Raw genomic sequence first — 23,597 nt, 5'->3', positions numbered from 1 at the left:
CAGAAAAGAGCATTTACTGTACGATTCCCTTTGTATAAAATTCTAGAAAGGGCAAAAGTTATCTATGGTGACAGCAGCATATCAGTGGTTGCTGGGAGTCAGCTGAAGGGGAGTGATGATTGCAAAGGTCACAGGCAAAGTTTGGTGAGTGATGAAATGCTGTATATCTGATTGTGGTGGTTACAAAGTATATATTAATATATTTGTCAAAATTCATTGAAATTTACATTTAAAATGGGTGCATTTTTGCCTGTAAATTATATCTCAATAAAGTAGACGAAAAGGAAAAAAAAGCATGGGTAAAAAGTATGATTTCATTGTTGACTCCTTGAAAATGAGCACTGAATGATATATAAAGTGTTTACACGGGATTGAAATTGTGAGTGATTATTTTCTTCTTTTTGTTTTCTACATTTTCATATTTTCTCCAATTAATGTAGTTTCTTTTATAATAAGAGAAAAAGAAACTATAAATTTTATTAAAAACAACAGCTTACCAAAGACTATTTTACTCATTAAAATTATTAAAAAATTCGATATCTAGAGAGAAATACACCCATAGTATTTCACTGCTCTACACTGATGCTTAGAAAACCAAACATTCTCTAAATATGCAAAATACCTACTGGAGTGAAAAAGGAGACAAGAAAAAACTGCTTGAGTTTCTAGCTCTTACGTTAACATATTCAACTGAATGCTAAACAATGTTGGAATACTAAACTTACTAGGCTTGCGTAAGTGATGTGGTTCAGAGAGACCCTTGTAATATAGCTTTGTGGTAATTACTTATTGATTGTTCACCAGCACATTTATTCCTTGATAACTTAATTGAAGAAAGTTTTACCGTTAGTCCAGAAGCAAAGAATCTGATTAACTTCATTCTAACCCTACTGGTATTTAATGTGTTTATGATGAATCCAAAGCTTTGGTCAATAAAAATGATCACACTTTGCAAATATCATGATTTTATCATATTGACTTAGGATTTTCTTTAATATATATTGATAATTCCCAAACATTTTTTAATGATTCTTTTAACAATTTTTTTTTTTTTTGCTGAGAAACTCAACCATCTTCACTGGCCATTCAAAAATGCATCATGGAATAAATTGTTAGCACACAAAAGGTACCTGTAATTCAGAAAAATAAGAGTTCTGTAACTGTACACCTTAACTTTGTCTTACAAAATAAAATAAGTCAGACTTTTTTGGGAAGCTCAGACTCTTAGGAAACTAATTGCTAAACTAATGTCTTAGTAACAGGATTATTGGAAATTGAGAATGAATCTAAAAAACTTTAAAAAACAAACATGGAGGCAATACTAAATTTTTTCTAGATAGAAATACAGATGCTTTGCTTGTCCATAGATGAAAATGAATAGTTAAAGTTTGTGTCAATCTTATACCTTTTAAAAATTACAAAATATAGAAATAAAAAGTGTGGGCCCTCATACTGGCCCACAACAAACCATCACATAGTAACTATGTATAACTCTACCACTACTCCTGCTACTTAACCTTCAGATTTCAAACCTCTCACTGAGGGAAAACATGTAAGTCTGCTCTTTTGCAATTAAAAAGAATCACAAAAATAAGCAATAATGCTAATTTTCTACAGTGGGTACTTTTTGAGATTAAGATTTCATATTTCTAAACACATGGTATTCTCATTAGCAACTAACATAAATGAATAATACATGACATCTCAATTCATTTTCAGATATATTCCTCGCAATAAGTTTATTACTAGAATAATGATACATTTACTAAGATGACTTCTTTGGAGGACATGTAACAACATTCATCTGAACCAGTAAGTTATGAAAGTGTATTCTGGAGACAAGAAATGTAGATCAGAAATGGCAATAGTTGTTCTGGCTAAAAGAGGTTCCACGTGAAAGAAGTCTGGAAAACAATGTTGTGAAAAAGTTCTATTCCAGAGATTAGCAATGCACTCTGCACTTCGACATTGGCCAGTTAATTGTTCTGAGAAGCCTACAGCGAGGAAACCTTTGTAACCCAGTGTTCACATTTACCTACAGGGCTATTTTCTTTCCATAGATCACCTATTAATATCTCACGCACATAATATTCTATGAAATACCACTTGGGAAATATAACTTATCTATAAATTCTGCTATGCTGGTTTAAAAAATATATATTTCACAAATGCAGCTGAGTTGCAGGCATTTTTTTGCGATACGCGGGCCTTTCACCGCTGCGGCCCCTCCCGCCGCGGAGCACAGGCTCCGGACGCGCAGGCCCAGCGGCCATGGCCCACGGGCCCAGCTCCGCGGCACGCGGGATCCTCCCGGACCGGGGCACGAACCCGCGCCCCCCACATTGGCAGGCAGACCCCCAACCACTGCGCCACCAGGGAAGCCCTGCAAGCATTTTTGACTGACAATCAACAGCACACACTTAGTCCTATGAGGATAAGTGCTTTACCAATACAAGAGTAGAATGCTACATCTTTCATGAACCTTTCTCTTGTTTTTCTGCAGTGCTACTTCCTCTGTCACATTCTCAACTAATGTAATGCCCTCTTCTCTATCTATTTTAAACATATATAAAATAAACTGATAAAGATATGCTGTATACCTGTACTTTCTGAGTTCAGGATTTTCGTGGTGGGACTCATCTCAAGCTGTAGCAATTTTGAACCTGAATCCATTTTAGATGGTGTTCTCTTCTCCAAATTAAAGGATCAGGTTCCTTTTTTCAGTCTTCCTTTTTGACTAACTAAAACAAGTAAACAGAACTGAAAAATACAAACTTGCTACTGGTATAAATCACAGGCTTTTTCTCTAAAGTTAGGTCATTTTTTGGTAGCAGTCCCTTGTCAAACAATCTGATTTCAGAGATCATTTCAACTGAATGGAAATCTTAGAGGTTGCTGCTTGATGGCTAAACCAGTGACAGAAGACCACATTTAAAACTGGACCCAGCATTTTGAGGACCTAATTGACTGTGAACTTCCACATGCAGGACTTCATAGGCTTGTGTTCTGGGGAAAAGTTAAATATGAAAGAAGTAAAATACAGAGATCTAAAATCATCAGCTCCTGAGAGGGCATGATTTGGTTGTATGCTTTTTGGCTTTCGAGACAGGGATGAGCAGTAAACCTAACTCAGCTAAACTGAAGCCCGATCATGTTGCTCACGCTGCTTAAAATCTTCAATGACTTCCCACTGACATCAAGAGAGCTATGGAACTCCTAACAGGAGTCTGTTCTCGCTCCTCTCCAGATGCTGCTCCGGGCCCCCGGCAGCCTTGCCTTTGTTCTGCGTCTCAGCCTTACCCTGCTCCTTTCTGACACAGAAATTCTCCTTCATGGGCCCCACTGCCCAGATAGTCCACTCTTTCCTCTTCACCTAGATCTCATCTACACATCCCCTTGAGCTCACCTTGAAAATCACTTCTTCAGGAGAGCTGTCTCTGACCTCCCTGAGATTTGATATGTCTTTTTTTTTTTTTTGAAGAAATGTTGGGGGTAGGAGTTTTTATTAATTAATTAATTTATTTTTGCTGTGTTGGGTCTTCGTTTCTGTGCGAGGGCTTTCTCTAGTTGTGGCAAGCGGGGGCCACTCTTCATCGCGGTACGAGGGCCTCTCACTATCGCGGCCTCTCTTGTTGCGGAGCACAGGCTCCAGACGCGCAGGCTCAGCAGTTGTGGCTCACAGGCCTAGTTGCTCCGTGGCATGTGGGATCTTCCCAGACCAGGGCTCGAACCCACATCCCCTGCATTGGCAGGCAGATTCTCAACCACTGAGCCACCAGGGAAGCCCTGATATGTTTTTGTGATTAATTAATGTGTGTCTCTCCCATAGACTGTAAATTCCGTAAGAGTCACCAAGAAAGTGTTTGTGTTTACCAGTTTATCCCCGGCACCTAGCCCAGGATCTAGAATGAGGAGAGTGGTCACCTGATGACTGCTGAATAAGTGAGCAGGTTCCTTTAACTCACTGCAATGGAAGCACAGGTCTAGTTCCCAGACCACTTTCCCGGAGAAGCTTCTCTGTGCCAGCACTTGCCCTATTTAATATAACTGCAGCGACTACAACAAATATATAACTGGACCTCAGATAACAAGCACAGAATATGTCTTGGACCACATGTTCCTTCTGCTGATTCTACAATTCTGTGCTTGCTCTACACCAGCCTACTTGCTTTCTTGTCTTGCCAAAGCAATACTGAAACTTGTTTTACCCGATCATTAACCCTTGAAACAGCTTATCAAAATGCTCATGAAAAGTAGACTCTTATTGGGTAAAGAAATAAAGCTGTATTTTTGAATCTTGAACAATTTTTCACACAAAAGGAATCTACCCAGAGTTTAAAAGGCAAAGGCTGGGACTTGCCTGGTGGTCCAGCGGTTAAGAATCTACCTTCAAATGCAGGGGACGCGGGTTCAATTCCAGGTTGGGGAACTAAGATCCCACATGCTGTGGGGCAACTAAGCCCATGTGCTGCAACTACTGAGCCTGCACACTCTAGAGCCAGTGCGCCACAACTAGAAAAGCCTGTGTGCTGCAAGGAAAGATCCCGTGTGCCGCAACTAAGACCCGATGCAGCCAAATAAATAAATAAATATTAAAAAAAAATAAAAAGGCAAAGGCAAGAGAAATGTACTGTTGGGCCACGGTCTGGGCAGTAGGTCAGTGATTAATGGGGAGTATCTGCCACACTGCACTCTGATATTCTACTTTTATCATTCCAGATACAATGGACCAAAGATTCATGCATTTACATATTCTTAATTGAAATTACTTTCTACCTCATCTTCTAATTAAAATGCTTTCATACTAGAAAATTATGAAGATGTTTTCCCAAAGTGGTCTCTCTACCTTTAAAATCAGCCTACCTGAACCAAACATCTTCCATCCCATTCTTCTTATATCCTTCTTAAAGTATCCAGATATAATTTAAATCCTTCCTATGATTCACACGTTTGGAAATCTTGTTTTCTTATCATGCCAGAATAAGAGAATCTAAACGTTGTTGAGATAAATCACTGGACTTGGTATACCAGTTTTTAAGGTTTAGATGATGGGGGAGCCTCAATCTCTTCTCTAGCTGTGTAAAACAGGAAAAAGAGCAAAAGATGGAACACCACTTTGTTACATATATACAATGGAATATGACTCAGCCATAAAAAAGAATGAAATATTGCCATTTGCAGTGACATGGATGGACCTAGACACTGTCATACTGAGTGAAGTAAGTCGAAGACAAATACCATATGATATTGCTTTTATGTGGAATCTAAAAAAATGATACAAATGAGCTTATTTACAAAACAGAAATAGAGTCACAGATGTAGAAACAGAAAAAGAAAACAAGAAAACAGAAAAAGAAAACAAAAACAGAAATAGAGTCACAGATGTAGAAAACAAATTTATGGTTACTAGGGGGGAAGGGGAGGGAGGGATAAATTGGGAGATTGACATATACACTCTAATATATATAAAATAGATAACTGATAAGGACCTACTGTATAGCACAGGGAACACTATTCAATACTCTGTAATGACCTATATGGGAAAACAATCTAAAAAAGAGTGGATATATGTACATGTATAACTGATTTACTTTGCTGTACACCTGAAACTAACACATTGTAAATCAACTATATTCCAATAAAAATTAAAAAAAAAGAAACACCACTTTGTAAAAAGCTGCCTACATTATTTTTCACTGCAAATTAATGCCATATTTACACAACAGAGATTGACTAGAAAGACAGTTTTGCTAATTATACCTCTATGCATTGTTTTTTGTTTTAGAGGAGAAAAATAAATGATCACATTACTTCTTAATTCATTCAGGAGCTTTCATCTCCATGAATTCAGCACACAGTTACGCAGAACTTTTAGAAATCCCACAACTCAGTGGTATAGCTTATATTTGTAGAAGGAAACAAAATGTTAGGAGAACAAAGAAAGGAAGGTGATTAAACTTGTCTAGGGTGGGGAAAGGACAAGGTAGAGAGAAAGGAATTGTAGAAAATCTTTCACAGAATAGGTGACATAACTGGACCTTTAAAAACTGCAGACATATGATCCAGCAATCCCACTCCTGGGCATATACCTAGACAAAACTATAATTCAAAAAGATACATGCACCCCTATGTTCATAGCAGCACTATTTACAATAGCCAAGACTTGGAAACAACCTAAATGTCCATCAACAGATGAATGGATAAAGAAGATGCAGTACATATATACAATGGAATATTACTCAGCCATAAAAAAGAATGAAATAATGCCATTTGCAGCAATGTGGATGGACCTAGAGATTATCATACTAAGTGAAGTAAGTCAGAAAGAGAAAGACAAATACCATATGATAGCACTTATATGTGGAATCTAAAAGATGACACAAATGAACACATCTATGAAATAGAAACAGACTCACAGACATAGAGAACAGATGTGTTGCTGCCAAGGGGGAGGGGAGGTGGGGGAGGGATGAATTGGGAGTTTGGGATTAGCAGATGCAAACTAGTATATATAGAATGGATAAACAACAAGGTCCTACCATATAGCACAGGGAACTATATTCAGTATCCTCCGATAAACCATAATGGAAAAGAATATGAAAAAGAATATATATATGTGTGTGTATAAATGATTCACTTCACTGTACAGCAGAAATTAACACAACGTTGTTAATCAACTATACTTCAATAAAGTTTTTTTTTAAATGGCAGAGTTTTGTTGGGGGTAAGAGGGCCCTTCCAGCAAAGGGGCTGAATGAATATGCATGAACATGGGGGTTTGAGAGCACAATGCCTATTTGAAGAAAAGCCCTATAGCTCTTGGGAAGCTGTTAAAGATTCTTGACTAAGGGGAGAAAGTGTGGAGAGCAGAAGGATAATGTTTTGAGAACATTACTCTAGCTATAATAGATACATGCATGTAGTCAAATTGGAGGGTAGAGAAATTGGCGGCCGGGAGAATATTTCCAAAGCTACTGCTCCAGACAAGAACTGAACTGACAGGGGCTAGAACCCGGGGATGAAATGAGAATGGCAAAGAAGCCTGGCTGTGAGAGGAGTCAGAAATATTATGGGAATGAAGTACATAGGATCTGATGACAGACTAGGTATCAGGAAAAGTATTTCAAAATGTCCTCGGGATGAACTGAGGTTACTGGTGTAACAAAAGGTCAGTCTGAAAGGGACACTGGTTTGGGGATTAAAATCATACAGACGACTTTTGACAGGTTCAGTTTAGGAGCTATCTGGCACTCAGCAGGATATAGGGAGTACATTCCGTAGTGAGGACTGGGTTAGAGATTTGGATTAAAGGGTGGTTACCGCCACAAACGTAGGACTTAACAGTAGAATACCCAGATGTTTCTATCTAGAGAAGGCTCATAGGAGAATATCTTAACATCTCTGCAGAGTGGGGAGGATGAGGTGTGGATAAGTAGGTTGTGTGAAAGATGAAGAGAGAAGGATTGATGCCTTGAAGAGTCAAGACAAGACAAGAGAGGATACAAAGGCCTCTCTCACTGCATTGAGGGCCTGGCCACAGTACTAAAGGAAGCAGGGGGAGACTGAACCACAGAAAAACACTTTCACTCTTTCCTATACCACTAAGACTCTTAATGAATACAGTGTCAAATTTTGATCACTTTGACATTATCACAAAGATAAGGAGAAAATACAGAAGTAGAAGAGTAATTAAGATGGTAGGAAAGAAGAAAAATTGTTTCTAACAAAAAAGGTTTAAAAGAATTCAGGTTCTACATGAAAGGCTTAAAATATAATCTGTAATTTTTATCAAAAAATTTGTATCTGTTTCTCATTTGATCCTACTTGCAAAATAAATCTTTTTTCTTCTTCCCCAAAAAAGAAGAAAAAGGAATTCAGGTTCTTTATTCTAAAAGAGAGAATAGAGGGAAGATTTACATAATCCTAGCTCTTTCACCCAGATAAGAAAGATGCTAGGCACATAATTTTCCATTTTTAACTCTTTAGAAAGGAGAGTCTATTTGTTTACATCTATTTTTATCTTTAAATAGTGAAAGTGGGTTTAACAAAAGGTATAGTTCTAACCGAAGGGTACTGGTGAAATTTCATTCTGGGAGGCATGTGGAATTCAACCATACTCATTTAAAACACTTTTAATAACCTGGAAGTGCTGAATGATCGATATAGTACAAAGAGACGAACATGGTGATAGCCTATAATGGCAATAAAATATTAGGACAGTTTTCTCTTCCCTGTTTTTCTGCCAGGGATCCGAAAAATTTTAAAGCATAAAATTATTTCTTTTCATTGCAACTGTTCCAAACTATTCCAAAAGGAAATCTGAATTACAGAATTGGACATTTATGTCTGTGCCAGACTAGATTAAATCAAATTAATGAAAAATGTGAAATATACATATATTTGGAACTCCTCTGTGGACTACAGAGAATTGCAGAAGCATAAGGCATTAATATTAGCTTGTCTGGCTGCTTGTAGCTTGTGCACTCATACTTCCTCTTGCTTCCCATCTCGTCCCCTTTATATCTTTTCCTTTAGGATCAACAAAATAATAAATGTATTTTGTAGCATCTTTAGTTGGAAAAGAGACCCTAGGCTTTACTGTCTTTCGAAAAACTGGAAAAGCAAGTTTATTATTCTTATAAATCCATAAATTCCGGTTTTTGAAACTTCTTTTTAAAATATAAGTATGAAATCACCATCTCTTGGTCATAAGCCTCAGAAACATAAATTAGCGAATTCTGTAATTTGAAGTCCTCTGAATCTAGCAAAAATTTAGGATACTAGCACTAAATATGGTGTTCATTTTAAAATACCACTCTTCCAGTATAGACTAACACCCTCAGCCACTTTACTGCATACCCAATCAGTATTAAAGATTAATGCCTTTAAGCACTTTCTGACCTATTTCATCTTAAAACCAATAACTCACCTAAGAAAAGCTCTTGATCTAATTAACAACTTTTTAAGGCAAACTTCCATGGTTGGCCCACTTTAAAGTGGAGAAAATTAATACCACAAGATTATGTAGCCTTATAATATTTATATCTAGTTAAAAGTAATTTAGAACTTCCCTCGAAACCAATTTAAAAAATATTCTCAAGAGTAATCTAAACAGGATCAAAGTCCACTAAATATAATAAGACAATATGCCCATTATAAACTGCCAAATGATAAGACATTGGTCCAGGCTTGATAAAGGCAAATGACATTTAGATACTTATTGTTTATGGCAGTAGCCTTTGAGACAGAATGCAAGACTCTTAATTAGAGTGCAGGAAGAAACTATCAGAGCTGCTATTTCTAAACTTTTTTATCTAAAAGAAAAAAGCTTTATTAAATTAAATATTCAGATATACACTGCTCCCCTCCCTTGGTGCTTATGTAAAAGGTTTCATATAAGACACCCAGAGGTTCCTGTAGAGACTACACAGTGAGGAGAGGTTGGCAGTGGAACCCTCACTTGTTCTACAGCTTTCAGCGACTTCGGATGTATTGGGGTTTATAAGCACAGAATGTCATTGATGTAGTTAACTTAAAAATCCAAGACCTCTACACAGTAGAAAAATTACAATATTATAACACTTTGTAAAGGGATGGAGAGTGACTACACAAATATTCTGCACTGAACAGAGATTTTTCTGATTGTCCTGAGGCAAAGTATTTAATTAAGAGTTGACATTTCACAGAAGAAATGTGTCCCTATTTGCTGATGTATTCTGGTACAAGTGGGTAGGATGCTACCTACCAGATAATTAAAAAAAAGAAAGAAAGAAAAACAGAAGAAATAGAAAGAAAGCATGCTTAACCCATCATTTGAAGATAAAGGTAACAATTTAAGAAGAATTTAAAAAAGAAATCTGAGTTCGAAAGAAACTCTAAGAAAAGATCATTTTGAAATTGGATGTTTATGAAAATATGCATGAATGTGGTTCACCTTTAAAATTCATATTTGTATCAAACTTGAGAATGGAATTTCCTATCCTGTTTTAAAATCTTCCAAAGGAAGAGTTCCAGAGGCTTTTCTTATTTTCTATTAGTTTGTAAGAAGAAATGATGATATCAGGGAAGACTGAAATTTTCTAGCAGAGTTACAAGAATATTCTTTGCATAATTAAAGAACAGGATTTAAAGCAAGCATCATGTTTTAAGAAGATCAGCTAATACCACACTTCTCTCATCAACACAACTTTTTATCTTTTCCACCTGGACAAAATTCAAACCAAGTTTTGAAATAAACACAGAACAAGACCTTGGAATCACTTACTGTATCACAAGCATTAAAATGAAATTTAAAAAAAATACAGCTCACACTAAAAATATCATTCATTTACTCTTAATGAAATTTTATTTCCTCATCTATATCTTATCCTTTTACAATTTTTTGAGTGTTTTAAAATGATCATGACATATTAATACAGTGGTACATATATATATAATTTATAAATAAAAATACATGTTCTGGGGTAAGTGCTCAAAAATAATTTACTGATAAGACAGCAAAAACACTTAAAAACCATGGACTTGTCCTGATATAATTGTGCAGTACAAATTCTATCATGCAACTAGCTATGGTAATTGCATGTAAATAAATGGCTAAAAGTGATGCATTTATACAGTGTTAACATTAATTCTTCCTGTTAAGTTCAGGAACCATAATTTTTATACCTCATAGTGAATGAAATTGCCACAACTTTAGTCCTTATTTTATGGTATCCCAATAATTTAAAAATAACCCTTCTTCAGCTGGGCAGTTCCACTGTGTACTTCCCTTTGTTGTTCCAGATGATGACAATTACTATGAGGCCTCTATAATGTTTCCTTTGTTTGAGGAAGACTATGAGTTATAAACTGAACACATAGGAGGCTTGTTAGAATTACAGATGTGTGTATACATATTATACACACACACACACATAAACACAAACACAATTCTTTACTTGAAAAGCCATTCTTCCCTCCTAACTTAAACAGAGGTGATATGGATGGCTACCACAATGATGTAGGGTTCCTGAAATTCCATAGTGATCTGCTCTTTTGCATCTAAAAGACCCCCAACTTCTTGAATTTCTAAAGACCTGTCATAAACTTTATCCTTGTAAAATTGATACTATTTATTAATCTCACTTTAACAAATGAGGAAACCAAGGCTGAGAGAAAGAAGAGATGTGATCACATTATTTTTTAATATTGTTATATTCAATAAAACGCAGCATCTTAAACACATGGTTTGATGTATTTTGAGAAATAAATATGTATTTGTCACACTATTCTTAAGGTAGTGGAAGCAGGACTTATATTCCTGTTCTTTCTGCTGCCATTTTCTTACATACTTACAATCAGCAAAGTTATAGGAATTGGCACTGTCAGATACTTAAAAACTTATGGCAAATCTGTAATTCAGAACTCATTTATTTTCCAAAGTCCATTTGCAGAATGCCAACCAGGTATAAAAAATCACTATGCTGACAGCAGTTTGGAACAGAGAGAGTGGGACAGGACATTCCGTAGCTCCCTGAGGAGAGAGGGCACCAACCCAAGGGCACAAGGCATAGAAAAGCAGAGATAAGAGAACACAAGAATGTGTAATAGTTTTGTCCAGCCCATACAGACGATCATTTAGAAAATCATATGCTTTAAGAGGGTTTGGCAGGTAGATTTACTGGCCTTTGAAATAAATGTAATCATATTTTAGAAGAAAGAAACACAAAAAATCCAAGCTCTTTGTATAATGTACACACACATAGCCATTAGGAATGATACGCACCTTAAAACAGCGTATGCAACTTTTATTGTACTTCCAGGGAGTAGAACAGACTTATGCTTAAATTTTGGAAAACTGCTCACTGATAAAGCCATTATAGTAATTATACTGGGTCTGTTTATTAATTTGTCACAATTAAGTCAATAACAGCTTTACTAATGTCCTATTACTTGATTAGTTTTGAAAGTGATTAAGAACTCGACTTAATTGGAAGCCTCTCAATTTACAAGGTACATTAAACTCTCAGTAGCATCTTAAGATTATTCAACATATGCAGGTCAATTACCAGTAATCACTGTTTTGTACAAATGTTCCATAGAAACTATAGCATGACATGCCAAAGAGGGAGAATGAGAGTTAATTAATAATGCCAGACTCCAGGATAAAACGGCAACATGGGCATTCATATAAAGTCTTCCTAAAACTGGGTCTGTTACTAAAAATCAAATAATGGAAAGCTAGCAACTCTACACCTTACAGATGAAGACAATTTGTCATGATTGCTAAATCACCAGATTGCACTGCCTCTACTCATGCCCAGCTGCACATTAATTTCCAGATTAGTAAATTACAATTAATTCTTACTACTGCTCCATCACTTTTCTTTTTCCAGTTAATAAAAGAGACTGCAATCAATAATTGTTCATCCCAGTTTTCAGAACAGTTCAACTACAGCTATTACTACATAAGCAGGAAACATGAGTGGTTCACGTACCCAAGGAGATTGTGAGGTCTTTAAAAATTATTGGCTGCAGCATAAATATTTTATATTGACCTTCCAATTCCGACTCAAAGATTCAAAGTAGTTAGTTGAATATTTACAATGATTAACAATTATAAAGGCTGAGAAAGTGTCTTGAGACCTAGGCTGATTTTCAAACACCTATTCAAACAATTTCATAGCTTTTAGATTAAACTTTATTAGATATTTGAAAGGTCTGCCCCACACTAACAACGTGAGCCTGGTCTTGAGATTCATCACAGGAAAACTGATTGCTGCTTCATTAAAAACCTGGGATTGTAACTCCTTGAAAAAATTATTCCACTGCTGACCTGTAAAGGCACTGTATGAATTATGTGTTTTGACTTGTTCCTAATCTAAGTTCTTCACACAGAATACATTTCAAATTGCCAAGGCTGATTTGCCCCCAACTGTGTGAACACAGTGAACAAAGCTGAATCTGTAAAACATTAGTTCTGTGCATTTGAAAATCTTGGGATGAAAGGCACTTTGAGTTTGTTGCATTCAAATAACTATGCGTCCTTAAACAAAATTTTCCTGGTGAGTTAACCACTTAAACAGTGGGGATGCTATGGGGAAAGTCATGGTCATATTCAACAATCCAATCCCATGGATTTTGTACCAAGAGTCTATCTGCCAAAAGTTGAAGAGTGAGGAAGGCCTCTTAAGAGACTTCCCACACACCACAAGTCGTTTTTTAACGGCTTTAAGCAATCCTCTTGGGATAGTTTGTCTCTCAATTGCCTACACACCACCTTTGATACGTTACTGCACTTTAATTACTCATTTGCTGTAATTGAGCCATAAAGGCAGGACCTTACGAAAATATACAAAAAATATTTTTCAATATCTAATCCATGGTTGAGTAAAATAACCAGTTTATTCACACATCACTTTTCTGCCACTCCCCTACCAGAAGTACAGCAGAAGAGGTCTGTGGCAGATGGAGATTCTTGGAGAAAGAGAGTGGGTGGTGTGGAGAAGTTATGAGGACTCTTAGAGTCTGTGTTCAGAAACAGATTAGATCTGCTTCTTCCTCCAGAGAACAAAGGACACTGAAAACCCCATTTACCTGGGTATTAAGTTCAATTATGACCAGAGGAGTGGGAAGAAAGGGAACAGTTCATCTGCCCTTAGGCTCTTCAAATTCCTTCTGCCTCACAACGCATGACTAAGAAACAGCAAAGCATCCTTTGCTCAGAATTACTTGTCCCTTAAGTCTTAATAAAGGAGGCTATACACAAAGTACATTTAAATTAACTGTTGCCATCCTTATTGTCCACTTGCAATAAATAAATGCCTTTAGTTTGGTCAAGCTACTAAGTGCCTGGCATGGACGCAGTGATCGGTAGCTTGGTGAGAGGATTAAATGATTTGGAAGAAGCTTAGGTTCTCTCTTCCTCTGGTGGAAGGATAACCTTAGCCTCTTTTCATGGGCTGTGGAATGTCCTCAGATACAAAACAGGTCACCAGCTGCTGTTAATAAAGTCGCTTTGCTTGAAGCAACAAGAATGGCTTTATGGAAATAGCTCTTCTTCTTAACAGTCACCCCGAAGTCCTTAATTAAAAATGCCTTTTTTCTCCTTCTATGCTAAAATGACCCAAACTTTGCTTTCTAGTCTTACTGGATTAAAAACTATATATTGCAAGGGAAAAAAGGAGATGTAAACTCTTTTTGGGTAATTAAGGTCTGGAATTAGCTGTTTTCTAGAAGCAACAAACTGCTTAGGGACAAGTGAAAATGTTGGGTAATTATTAACAAAAATAAATTAATCACAGAAACAGACCCCCTAACCCCCCCACCTCCACCCCATGGATGTTTGGAGTTGAGCAGCTCTGAGATTTAAGAATCTAAACAGCTTGGATGGCTCAGTCATTTCTTCTATTACAATGGTTCTCAAAGTGTGATCACTGAACAGAAGCATCAATCAGCCTCTGCATCACCTGGGATCTGGTAAGAAATGCAAATTATCAAGGCTGACCAAAAATCTGCTCAATCCGGAACTCTGCGGGAGGGGCTCAGCAATAAGTGTTTTAACAAGCCCTCTAGGCAATTCTTACATACATACTCTAAAAGGTTGGGAACCACTGTTCTATTAAAGCTGGGTATTTTCAAACCAATTGCCTAATATATTTCTATATTTCAAGAATTAAACTGACAATTAATGGGGAGGGAAAAGTTTTCAAAGGTAACTGAGAAGAGAAATGCAGCTATCCTTAGGATAAAAATACTAGATTCATAGCAGTGATTCTCAACCCTAGAATGAATACTGGAATGGTTGAACAGGCTTAAAAAAATACCAGGACCTTACTCCAAGCCAGATGAAACTGAGTGTAGTGTAGAGAGGCAGCAATGATATTTAAAAAATGCACCAGTTATTCTAAAGCACCGGGAAGGCTAAGAATCACTGATAGAAAATAACCACAGCAGTCAGACTCTTAATAGAAGTAGGACAGCCTAAGAACCAGAAAACAGGGCTACGTGGATGTTTCTAGCAAGAATATATATATACGTTTTCATAGACTAGGTTTGTGTCATATTAATTAAGCACTAGCTGGCATGCGGGACTTGGGAAGATAACATTACATTTTATTGCCTCATAGTCTCCTTAAACCTGCTGGGTTGAACAGTTCTTATTTCTAGAAGAGATAAGTCACCAATAAATATAATTTGAGAGAGGAATCTGAGTTTTGATCTTATAGACTTATTTCAAAATAATTTTAAAAATAATATATGTTGGAGCATGAAGCCACCACGATCCTATATGGACTATGGGGATACCTTCTCTCTACACTTCTAGCTGGTTCTACTAATACCATCTTCCTTCCTGACAGAGGAAAATGGGACTCCAGTTTGAGAATGGATTAGAAGCACTGAGTGGCTTAAAAACAGAAGACTACCATAAAAAGGCATCAAAACCAAGTCAGTTTTAGCTATGTTCTATTTTACTGTTTTATACACACACACACAATTTCATAATTAATATTGAGCACAAAACCATAAATTAATAATAATTCCAATTTACATTTATTTCATAGCACTTTGCAATGATTAATCTTCTTTTACACATTAATTCATTAGATTTCCACAAAAATGCCTCATGAGGTCATCAGGATAGATACAATCATTGTTATTTTAGTTTTGCTTATGAGAAGACAAACTTAATTGAGTGAATTATCCAAGGCCAAGAGTTATATTGACAATGTTAATAAGTAGCAGCTTTAGCTGTGGTAATATTTTGATGTCTGATATTAGTAATTTTGTGCATGTCAGTTTTAAAACCTCAAAGTATGGTTATTTTTATTTCCAGAAGAGTATAAATAGACAAATGAATTAAAATAGATAAAAGAGGGAAACCCAATATAATAAAGTATCCAATCAGAAAAAATAAACACATAAAGCAGTTTCGCTTAAAATACTTGGAAAGACTGTAACTTCTTTTTTACTTTTCTAGAGTTGGTAGAACTTTTTTTTTTGTGGTACGCAGGCCTCTCACTGTTGTGGCCTCTCCCATTGCGGAGCACAGGCTCCGGACGCGTAGGCTCAGCGGCCATGGCTCACGGGCCCAGCCGCTCCGCGGCATGTGGGATCTTCCCGGACCGGGCCACGAACCCGTGTCCCCTGCATCGGCAGGCGGACTCTCCACCACTGCGCCACCAGGGAAGCCCTAGAGTTGGTAGAACTTATCTTTGAATTCTTAACAGATCCATAAAACATATAAATAAAAGATAAATTGTAAGATGCAGCTCTGATTTTATATTTGGGCTATATAACTGCTACAGAACATTTTTAGGATAACTAAGTACTATTTGACTTCTTAGAATATTAGCAAATCATTAAATAGCTTTGATCTTCTCATATCAGAAGATTTGTTTCTTGATAAATTTTATATTATTCTTATGATGTTAAAGTATAGAACTGTATTCTGCTTCATTTTAAAACATAATACACCTCTTTCAAATCTGAAACCAGGTACTTTAAAAGATGGTTAGCAAATTTAAAAATGTAGAAGTTTATATTTCAACTGTCAAGTAAATATGCAGGGAGATATATGGAAAATACTTTAAAAAATTTTAACCTAATTAGACTGTCTTTCATACTTTGTGTCTATTAAAACTCATCAACTATAATTTAATATTCAAGCATTTTACACCACCAAAGTATTACAAAACACAAAAAGGGGGTTTGTTACAATATACATACTACATGCTTCATACAGGATAATCTCTCACTATTAGAAAACATTAAGCTGCGTACTATTCTTAATTAAGACCCCATTTCAGATAAAGTAAAGCAATTTGCAATTTAATTATAATAATACACACTGCAATGTAACTAATGACATAGTATGCATTTGCATTGGATAATTAGAGTAGTCGGTAAATAAAGCTTTACAAAGCAGGAAATAAAAACAGGTAAGGGAGTTGTGGTTCGTTCATCTCCTTGCTTACTAATGAGAGCTAGAATAGAGATCAGTCACTTCCCAGCACGTTCCTTGATGTGTGCAATAAAATCACGTGCTGTAGACAGATCCACTAACCTAATATAACCACCAGGTAGGTGTCAGTTCAGAGAAATACACGAAGAGAAACAAGTGATAAAGCAGTATAAGCTAAAACTAACTCATAGTAAAGACAGAGTAATTACTAGGAATGCCCAGACTATATGCCCTGTGATGTAAATGAATAATGGGAATATTAACCGCATTATTTTAAATTAAGAACACACTTTAGAAAACCCCAAATTAGTATATATATTCTACTTAGGCTTAAATTATACCTAGAATTATGGAAGTGGTGAAATGTTTGATTTTACAAACCACAAAAGTGATTTTTCTTCTTTAGGTTGGAGAAAAAAAATGCATAGGGTCTCTTGCTAATAGTAGTAACAAGATCAGACATCAAATTTTAACATTTTCACATTAGAGAAACTGAGTTCTACCAAAATCTAATCTGTTAAATCTAGGCAATGTTTTCCTTTTAGCAGAGGTATTACGTAACTTACGCATCTTCATTTTACTGTCATATTGGTGAAGCAAGCATGTTGCTCTAATCAGGTACTGTGTATAACATCCAGGTGTTTGTTCAGTCAAATTACCACTTGTTATCAACTCATAATTTCAATTAACTTACAGCTTAATATAGCATCTCTTGAATTGAGAATTTATTATAGATGGAGCAGAAGAGATAGTTATAACATTTTTTTCTGAACAGATTTGGGACAGACTTTCTAATGCAGGATATGAGTAAATTATTTAGGTTCTCTGCTATTCTCAGTTTGCACAAATACTGAAATCTAATTTGGCTTATTGGTGTTTTGGCTCCAAATACATAAACCTCCCCAATTCAAAATACTGCTTGCTTTAAATCAACCTGGTGAGTACTCATTATCTCTCCTTGGCACAGACTACCTTACATTTGTCAATTACATGAGTGAGTGTATAACATACAAAATATATATTCTGCTTTACTAACCAGGCTGTAAATATGAATACCCTGAGAGAAACACCATGTCTGTTATCTTTTTAAATAAAGTGAAAAGAAGCAGAAAATCTTACCTGGACCTAGCATAGAAACTTCATCACAGCAGGGACTAAAATAAATGCTTTTTTTTTTTGTTGTTTTTTAACAAAGAAAAGGTAAAGAAACCAATTATCTTTAGGCAAAAACCTGAATACTAGAGGAATGTGAACCGATAATACCAGTAAGTTCACATTTTTGTTAACATATAGGTGTTGGCGAAGAGTAGCCTCCATAACTATGTTCAAAATTGAGGCACAAGAGCAGAATTATATTACAGACAGCATATTTGCCTCCCCCATCATAATTATTGCCAAGAGTTTCAAAGCCAGTCAACAGTGAATACAGAGCTATTCTAAAAAGCATCCTTGAGCACTTTTTTCTCTTGGGCATCCTTCCTTTTTCTCTTGGGCATCCTTCCTATCTACAGATACTCCCTTATTCTGAGAAGTTAATTAAAATATAATTTTGCCAGACATATTTTTCCCCATCTCCTTTGAAACTTCTACCGGTGACAGGCTTCAGAAAACTAGAAAATAAGCTCCATGCCAGCTGTCCCTTGTCCCCTGGCCCATACTGTGAAAATACAGAGATTCAGAGAAAACAGCATATATGTACAGGTTGACATCAACAGCACATCCTGAAATCTAATTATTGCAGTTAAATATGAAACACTGCTTTTGTCCCCTAGAGAAAATTCTTCAAGATGATAAATCAGTTTCACAGCTAGAAGAAGAAAGGATTCCATGAGAGTACTTGATTGGGCAAAGGGATAGGGTGAATTTTAGTGGGTTGATATGACTATTAATTTTGCCAAGGTTTATTGCATAAATTTGGGTAAGCCACTGCCATTTAGTAAATGGAATTGAGAGTGGATAAAATATATAATAAAAAATTCATACAGGTTGCCAGGAAGAAGTTAAAAGTGTTCCTGTCAGTTGTAAAATGGTCACCTAATTTCCTCTAGTTTAACATGAAAATATCAGAGAATACATAAATGAAATGGCACATTATTTTTGATCCAAAATAATTTTCCTGTAATATTTGAAATTAAAAGTTCTAATGTAAAATACTGTAAAATACTGTAAAATACTGTAAACCTAAAATAAGGTCTTAAGAAAAAGTTAAAGCCCTAGTTAATGAACTTTCAGGAGATACAGATAAAAAAGATAACAGCAGATTCAATACTGAATAGTTTTTAGAACTACTCCTTTATGTACTGAAAAATATCTCCACTGTACACAAAGATAGGTATAACTAAGGAAAAAATCCTCTTGGCTGTAAAAAAATAAACACTATGTTAAATATGCTTTAAAAACATCTAATTTCTTATGATGATTTCAAGAGAGGCTAGAATTAATTAAATGATATCAGCACCTTACAATAACTAACTGAGCTTTTGCAAAGATGTAGGCCCGCACCTCTATTAGTTTTCGGAGGCCTTTATCTAATTCCATTACCTTCCAGGAAGCAATAAGAACTATCTCCACAGCATCTTAGAGTAGAAGGCTGGAGTGATCATTCACTCCAGTATTTTAAACCTGGGGGGCCCTTAGGTCCTAGGTGGACTCCAATGGTACTGTTAGCTTTTGGAAACTGAGTAAAAGTACGTGTACTCAGGAATATGCCTTTTATGAGGAGAGGGCCGTGTTTCATCAGAATTTCAAAGTGAAATAAACATGAAAAGGTACAGAAAAAACTAGTTAAGTAGCCTAACTTCCAGTTTACAAATAAGCCTGGAGAGTTAAAATGATTGCTCTAAAGACAAACCTAGAATAGCTATAAAATACCTAGAACCAGGTCTCTTGATAACCAATTAACTCAGTGTACTATTATGCCCATATCATTCTTCTCAGAGGGTAAGTAGGAAAAATGTGTTAAATGTGCACAGTGTTTTCATAACTGGATCTTATCTCAAGTAACAGAGAAGTTTCTAGGTCAGAATACTATCTATAAATACAAAGTATGAAGATATGGAAGGCAATACAGGTGATCTACGTAAGCCAAAAAAAAACCCTCACGGATCTCCCAACACCATACTGCCTCCAAGCCAAGCATATACGCCCACTTTCACCCTAAGACAGCATAGCACATGCCACTGATCTCCAAGCTGACAGAGAAAGCCGCAGGAGTCCAAAGGGAAGAATGGATGGATCCTGAGATATCACAATGTGCAATAGAGAACTACCTCAGTTTAACACGGCCCAGGGGTTTGAACTTTCCCTGGCTCACTGCCTCAACACCCACGCCTCTGCCCCAAACACACACACACACACACACACACACACACACACACGCACGCACGCACACACACAGAGACACACATACATATATAAAATTATAGACAGGTACAGCGTGATTTCAAGTATAGATATATAACATACAAATGAAAACAAAGCATGAATTTAACTGATTTATTAGCCAATTAATTTCATGATTTTTCATGATTAATTTTAGGAAGGAATGTCACTAAAATAAATAATTAGGAAGAAATGTGCACTAATCTTGCCAAGTCACCTTGTGTATCCTCTTGCCATTTCTAAAACAAGAAAGCCATTTAACTTGTGCCTATGAATCAATATGTGTATAAACATCTAAGCACATATTCTAGCTCCTCCGTTTACATATGGTATGATTTTGGGCAAATGACTTAGTCTCTCTGTGACTCAAGTTCCTGATTAGTAAAACAGAGATAACAGCAGTACTGACCTTACTGAGTTGTTGTGAGGATTAAATGTGGTAATATGGGTAAAGTACCTAGAATAAACTTTCATATTTTATGATGACAAAAGAACTGTCATCATTGTCATCCTCACCATCATCACAAAGAGACATATAGGCAATTAATTAATTATGGAGAAGAAGGAGTTAAGAAGGAAGCTTAAGATAAAATTGTTTATTAACAAAATGCTCAAGCTATCATGAAAATTCAAACTACTTCCGGGGAGAATACCAGAAAGTCTATTCGGCCCAGGCGTTTCTTGGGGCCACACTGCCATGGAATTGGCATGCCAGGGTTCTCCACCCAAATGGGATGAGAAGGATGGGTTGATCTGGGCCAATGGAGCAGTCCCTTCCCTCCTTACAACTGTGGGTGAGCAGCGTCAGGTGCTCCAGTCTCAGTTACACCAACTTGTTGTGTGGGAGACCTGATTAGTCTAAATGTTGTATCTCTGCAATATCTCTGACCAGCAGCTTAACTGAAGGGAAGTGATCTTAGGAATTGACTTCTTTGAAAGTGAAATGTTTTGATGACAATTTTAAAGATAATGGGATGCTCTCGGAATTTATGGAGACAGTATGCAACATCCCCATGAAACAGTGAAAACCTTGAATCATGTCTGTGTGCATGCCTCTCTTGGGGTCATTCGATCCCACGACGGGAACCCATCTAAAGCCACGGAACAATGAAAAACACTAATAACTTCCAACACAAAGACAGACACCAAGACTCCCAATGGTGTTAGTCACCAACATCATTCAAGTAATTATCCATCCGGTGTCTATTTGTTAGACCACAATCTTGAATATGTCAACTTAAAACATGTTGTCGAAAATGAAGAGTTTTACCTTTTTATATTCAGCAATGCCCAAGGTATTCCAGAGGGAGTATGAAATGCAGGTAGCAATTTTACCCCAAGTTCCACTGCTTTCTTTCGAAATATCTGAAACGTTAAACAATTAAGTGAGCTACTGTTGAAAGAAAAACAAAATATGCTATTCTACTATCTCACATTGAGCATGTTTCTACTTAAAATTTTTTTGATATGAAAAAATAAAAGTTTCTCAAATTAATAGAATTACCTAGGAATGTAAGAATGGTCCAGGGGCCATTGTGCTGTGCAGTATTTATTACCAATCTTGGTTGTACAAAGAATCATGTAGGGAGGTTTGAATAATACTGATGTCTGGGTAGCACTCCTACGATTCTAATTTCTATGGTTTGGGGCTCCCAGGTGAGAATTTTTTAAAGCACCACAGGTGGTGTCAAGTGATTCCAACGTGCAAGCCAGAGGGGAGAACCACTGTTGCTGGTGAGTAAGTCTTGGATTGAAAATCAGGAGCTCTGGTCCTGTTCTGCCTTCACTTATTTACTAGGGCACAGAGAAAGCATAAGTTGTAAAAAGACATATTATTACAAGTAATCTATACATCCTCTCAGCCCTGTGCGGTTTTAACTTCCTCTTACGTTAAGTGTAGGTGATACGGAAGATACAAAGTTAAATTTGATACAAATTTCTGCCAATAATTTAGTAAAGAAGGCAATATATGCATATATGTATCTGGAACACAGATAAAATGACTGCATAACTTAAAATCACCTAGGAGTTCAGGTGAGTTCAGTAAGTCTGTATGGTGGAGACGGCATTTAGATGAGGATTGTATGCAGTGTGTAATGGGGTTTAATAATGCTAGAGACAGGCTGAGGCGGGGGGAGTGGAGGGGCATCCCTGAAGGTAAGCACAGACACAGGCAAGCGGGGGCCTGCAGAAGAAAATGGAATAAGTCAGCTTCCCTGTCCACAAAAAGGAGGAATACTGGAAAATAAGGTCAGGTGTACATAGCATAGGCCCAAATCATGAAGGCTCATAAATGTAAGGCTAAGAATTTTATCCTGTTAAAATGGAAAAATATTGAAAGTTTCTGAGCAGCCAGTTCACTTGAGCAGAACTGTGCTTTAGGAAGATTCATTAGATGACATCCCTTCACAGTTTTAGGTCCAAAGAAAAGCACTAAGTTAATTTACTCATTGAAGGAAGGACTGCTACAGCTTTCCCCATTATAGCTGTGGCAGCAAGCAGGAGCCTTGTCCCTTCTCCTTGCCATACTGTATGACTGAGCATGGTGGGCTGGGAGCTTACTATTGCTTCTGCCTCTTCCTCAAACAAGGGAGATGTGAGAAAGGTTGGGGAAACCCTGAAAAGCATGGAGAATGAAAGCAAAGTCCTCTCCCAGCAAGGGAAAGCATTCATTAAAGCCACTGTCAAAGAAGCCTTGTGTGTCCAGAGGAAGGGGTTTCAGTCCTTAACTCCTTCTTTAAGACCCAAGCCTCCCCACAGAGAAATCCAGGCACTGGGCTTCGGGGCTGAGGAGAATTCAGTAATACCGATATTGACACTGTTTCTGAAACCCTACTCTTTTGGAATCTAACTCTTACTTTGTAATGAAAGTTGAGGAAATAATCAGTTTTAATGTAAGAATTTGGCTGGCAGTCAATTTAGATAAACTAGCATTCCTGGAATACAAATGAGGACACAGACATTTGTAGTATATAAGGAACTAAAAAATAAAGATACCATTTTTTCCCCACGAGTTATTATTATAACTCTTTCTGAAGTGGACAACTTCCTGTTTCAACAGCAAACGGTGAATGGAAGAAGAGGAGAAAGAAAATAAGCCAAAAGGTATATTCTTCCTTTCCTGTCTCTGTCATGCCCTACAGAATTCCAAGGTCTCTTCTGCCGTAAGGGATTATCCAATCACTGCCCAGCCATCTGCTGACTTTCTAGTTTCCACCCAACTTTTAAAACTGTTAATTAATTAACTCCTTTTCAAGAAACTTACATAGGACAG

The 23,597-nt window shown here is 36.6% G+C and overlaps 1 protein-coding gene across 2 annotated transcripts in view; it reads right to left on the bottom strand.

The window, feature by feature from the left end:
- MAN1A1 (mannosidase alpha class 1A member 1) overlaps window positions 1-23,597 on the bottom strand; it is a 179,589-nt gene that overhangs the window by 63,860 nt on the left and 92,132 nt on the right. For both annotated transcript variants that reach the window (XM_060030030.1, XM_060030031.1), the window contains exon 5: window positions 21,594-21,688. In XM_060030030.1, coding sequence (XP_059886013.1) covers window positions 21,594-21,688 — 95 coding nt within the window. The remainder of the gene's footprint in view (window positions 1-21,593; window positions 21,689-23,597) is intronic.

This window comes from Delphinus delphis, chromosome 14, assembly GCF_949987515.2.
Source record: "Delphinus delphis chromosome 14, mDelDel1.2, whole genome shotgun sequence".
Lineage (NCBI taxonomy): Eukaryota > Metazoa > Chordata > Mammalia > Artiodactyla > Delphinidae > Delphinus > Delphinus delphis.
This window is presented reverse-complemented; position numbering and strand designations above follow the sequence as displayed.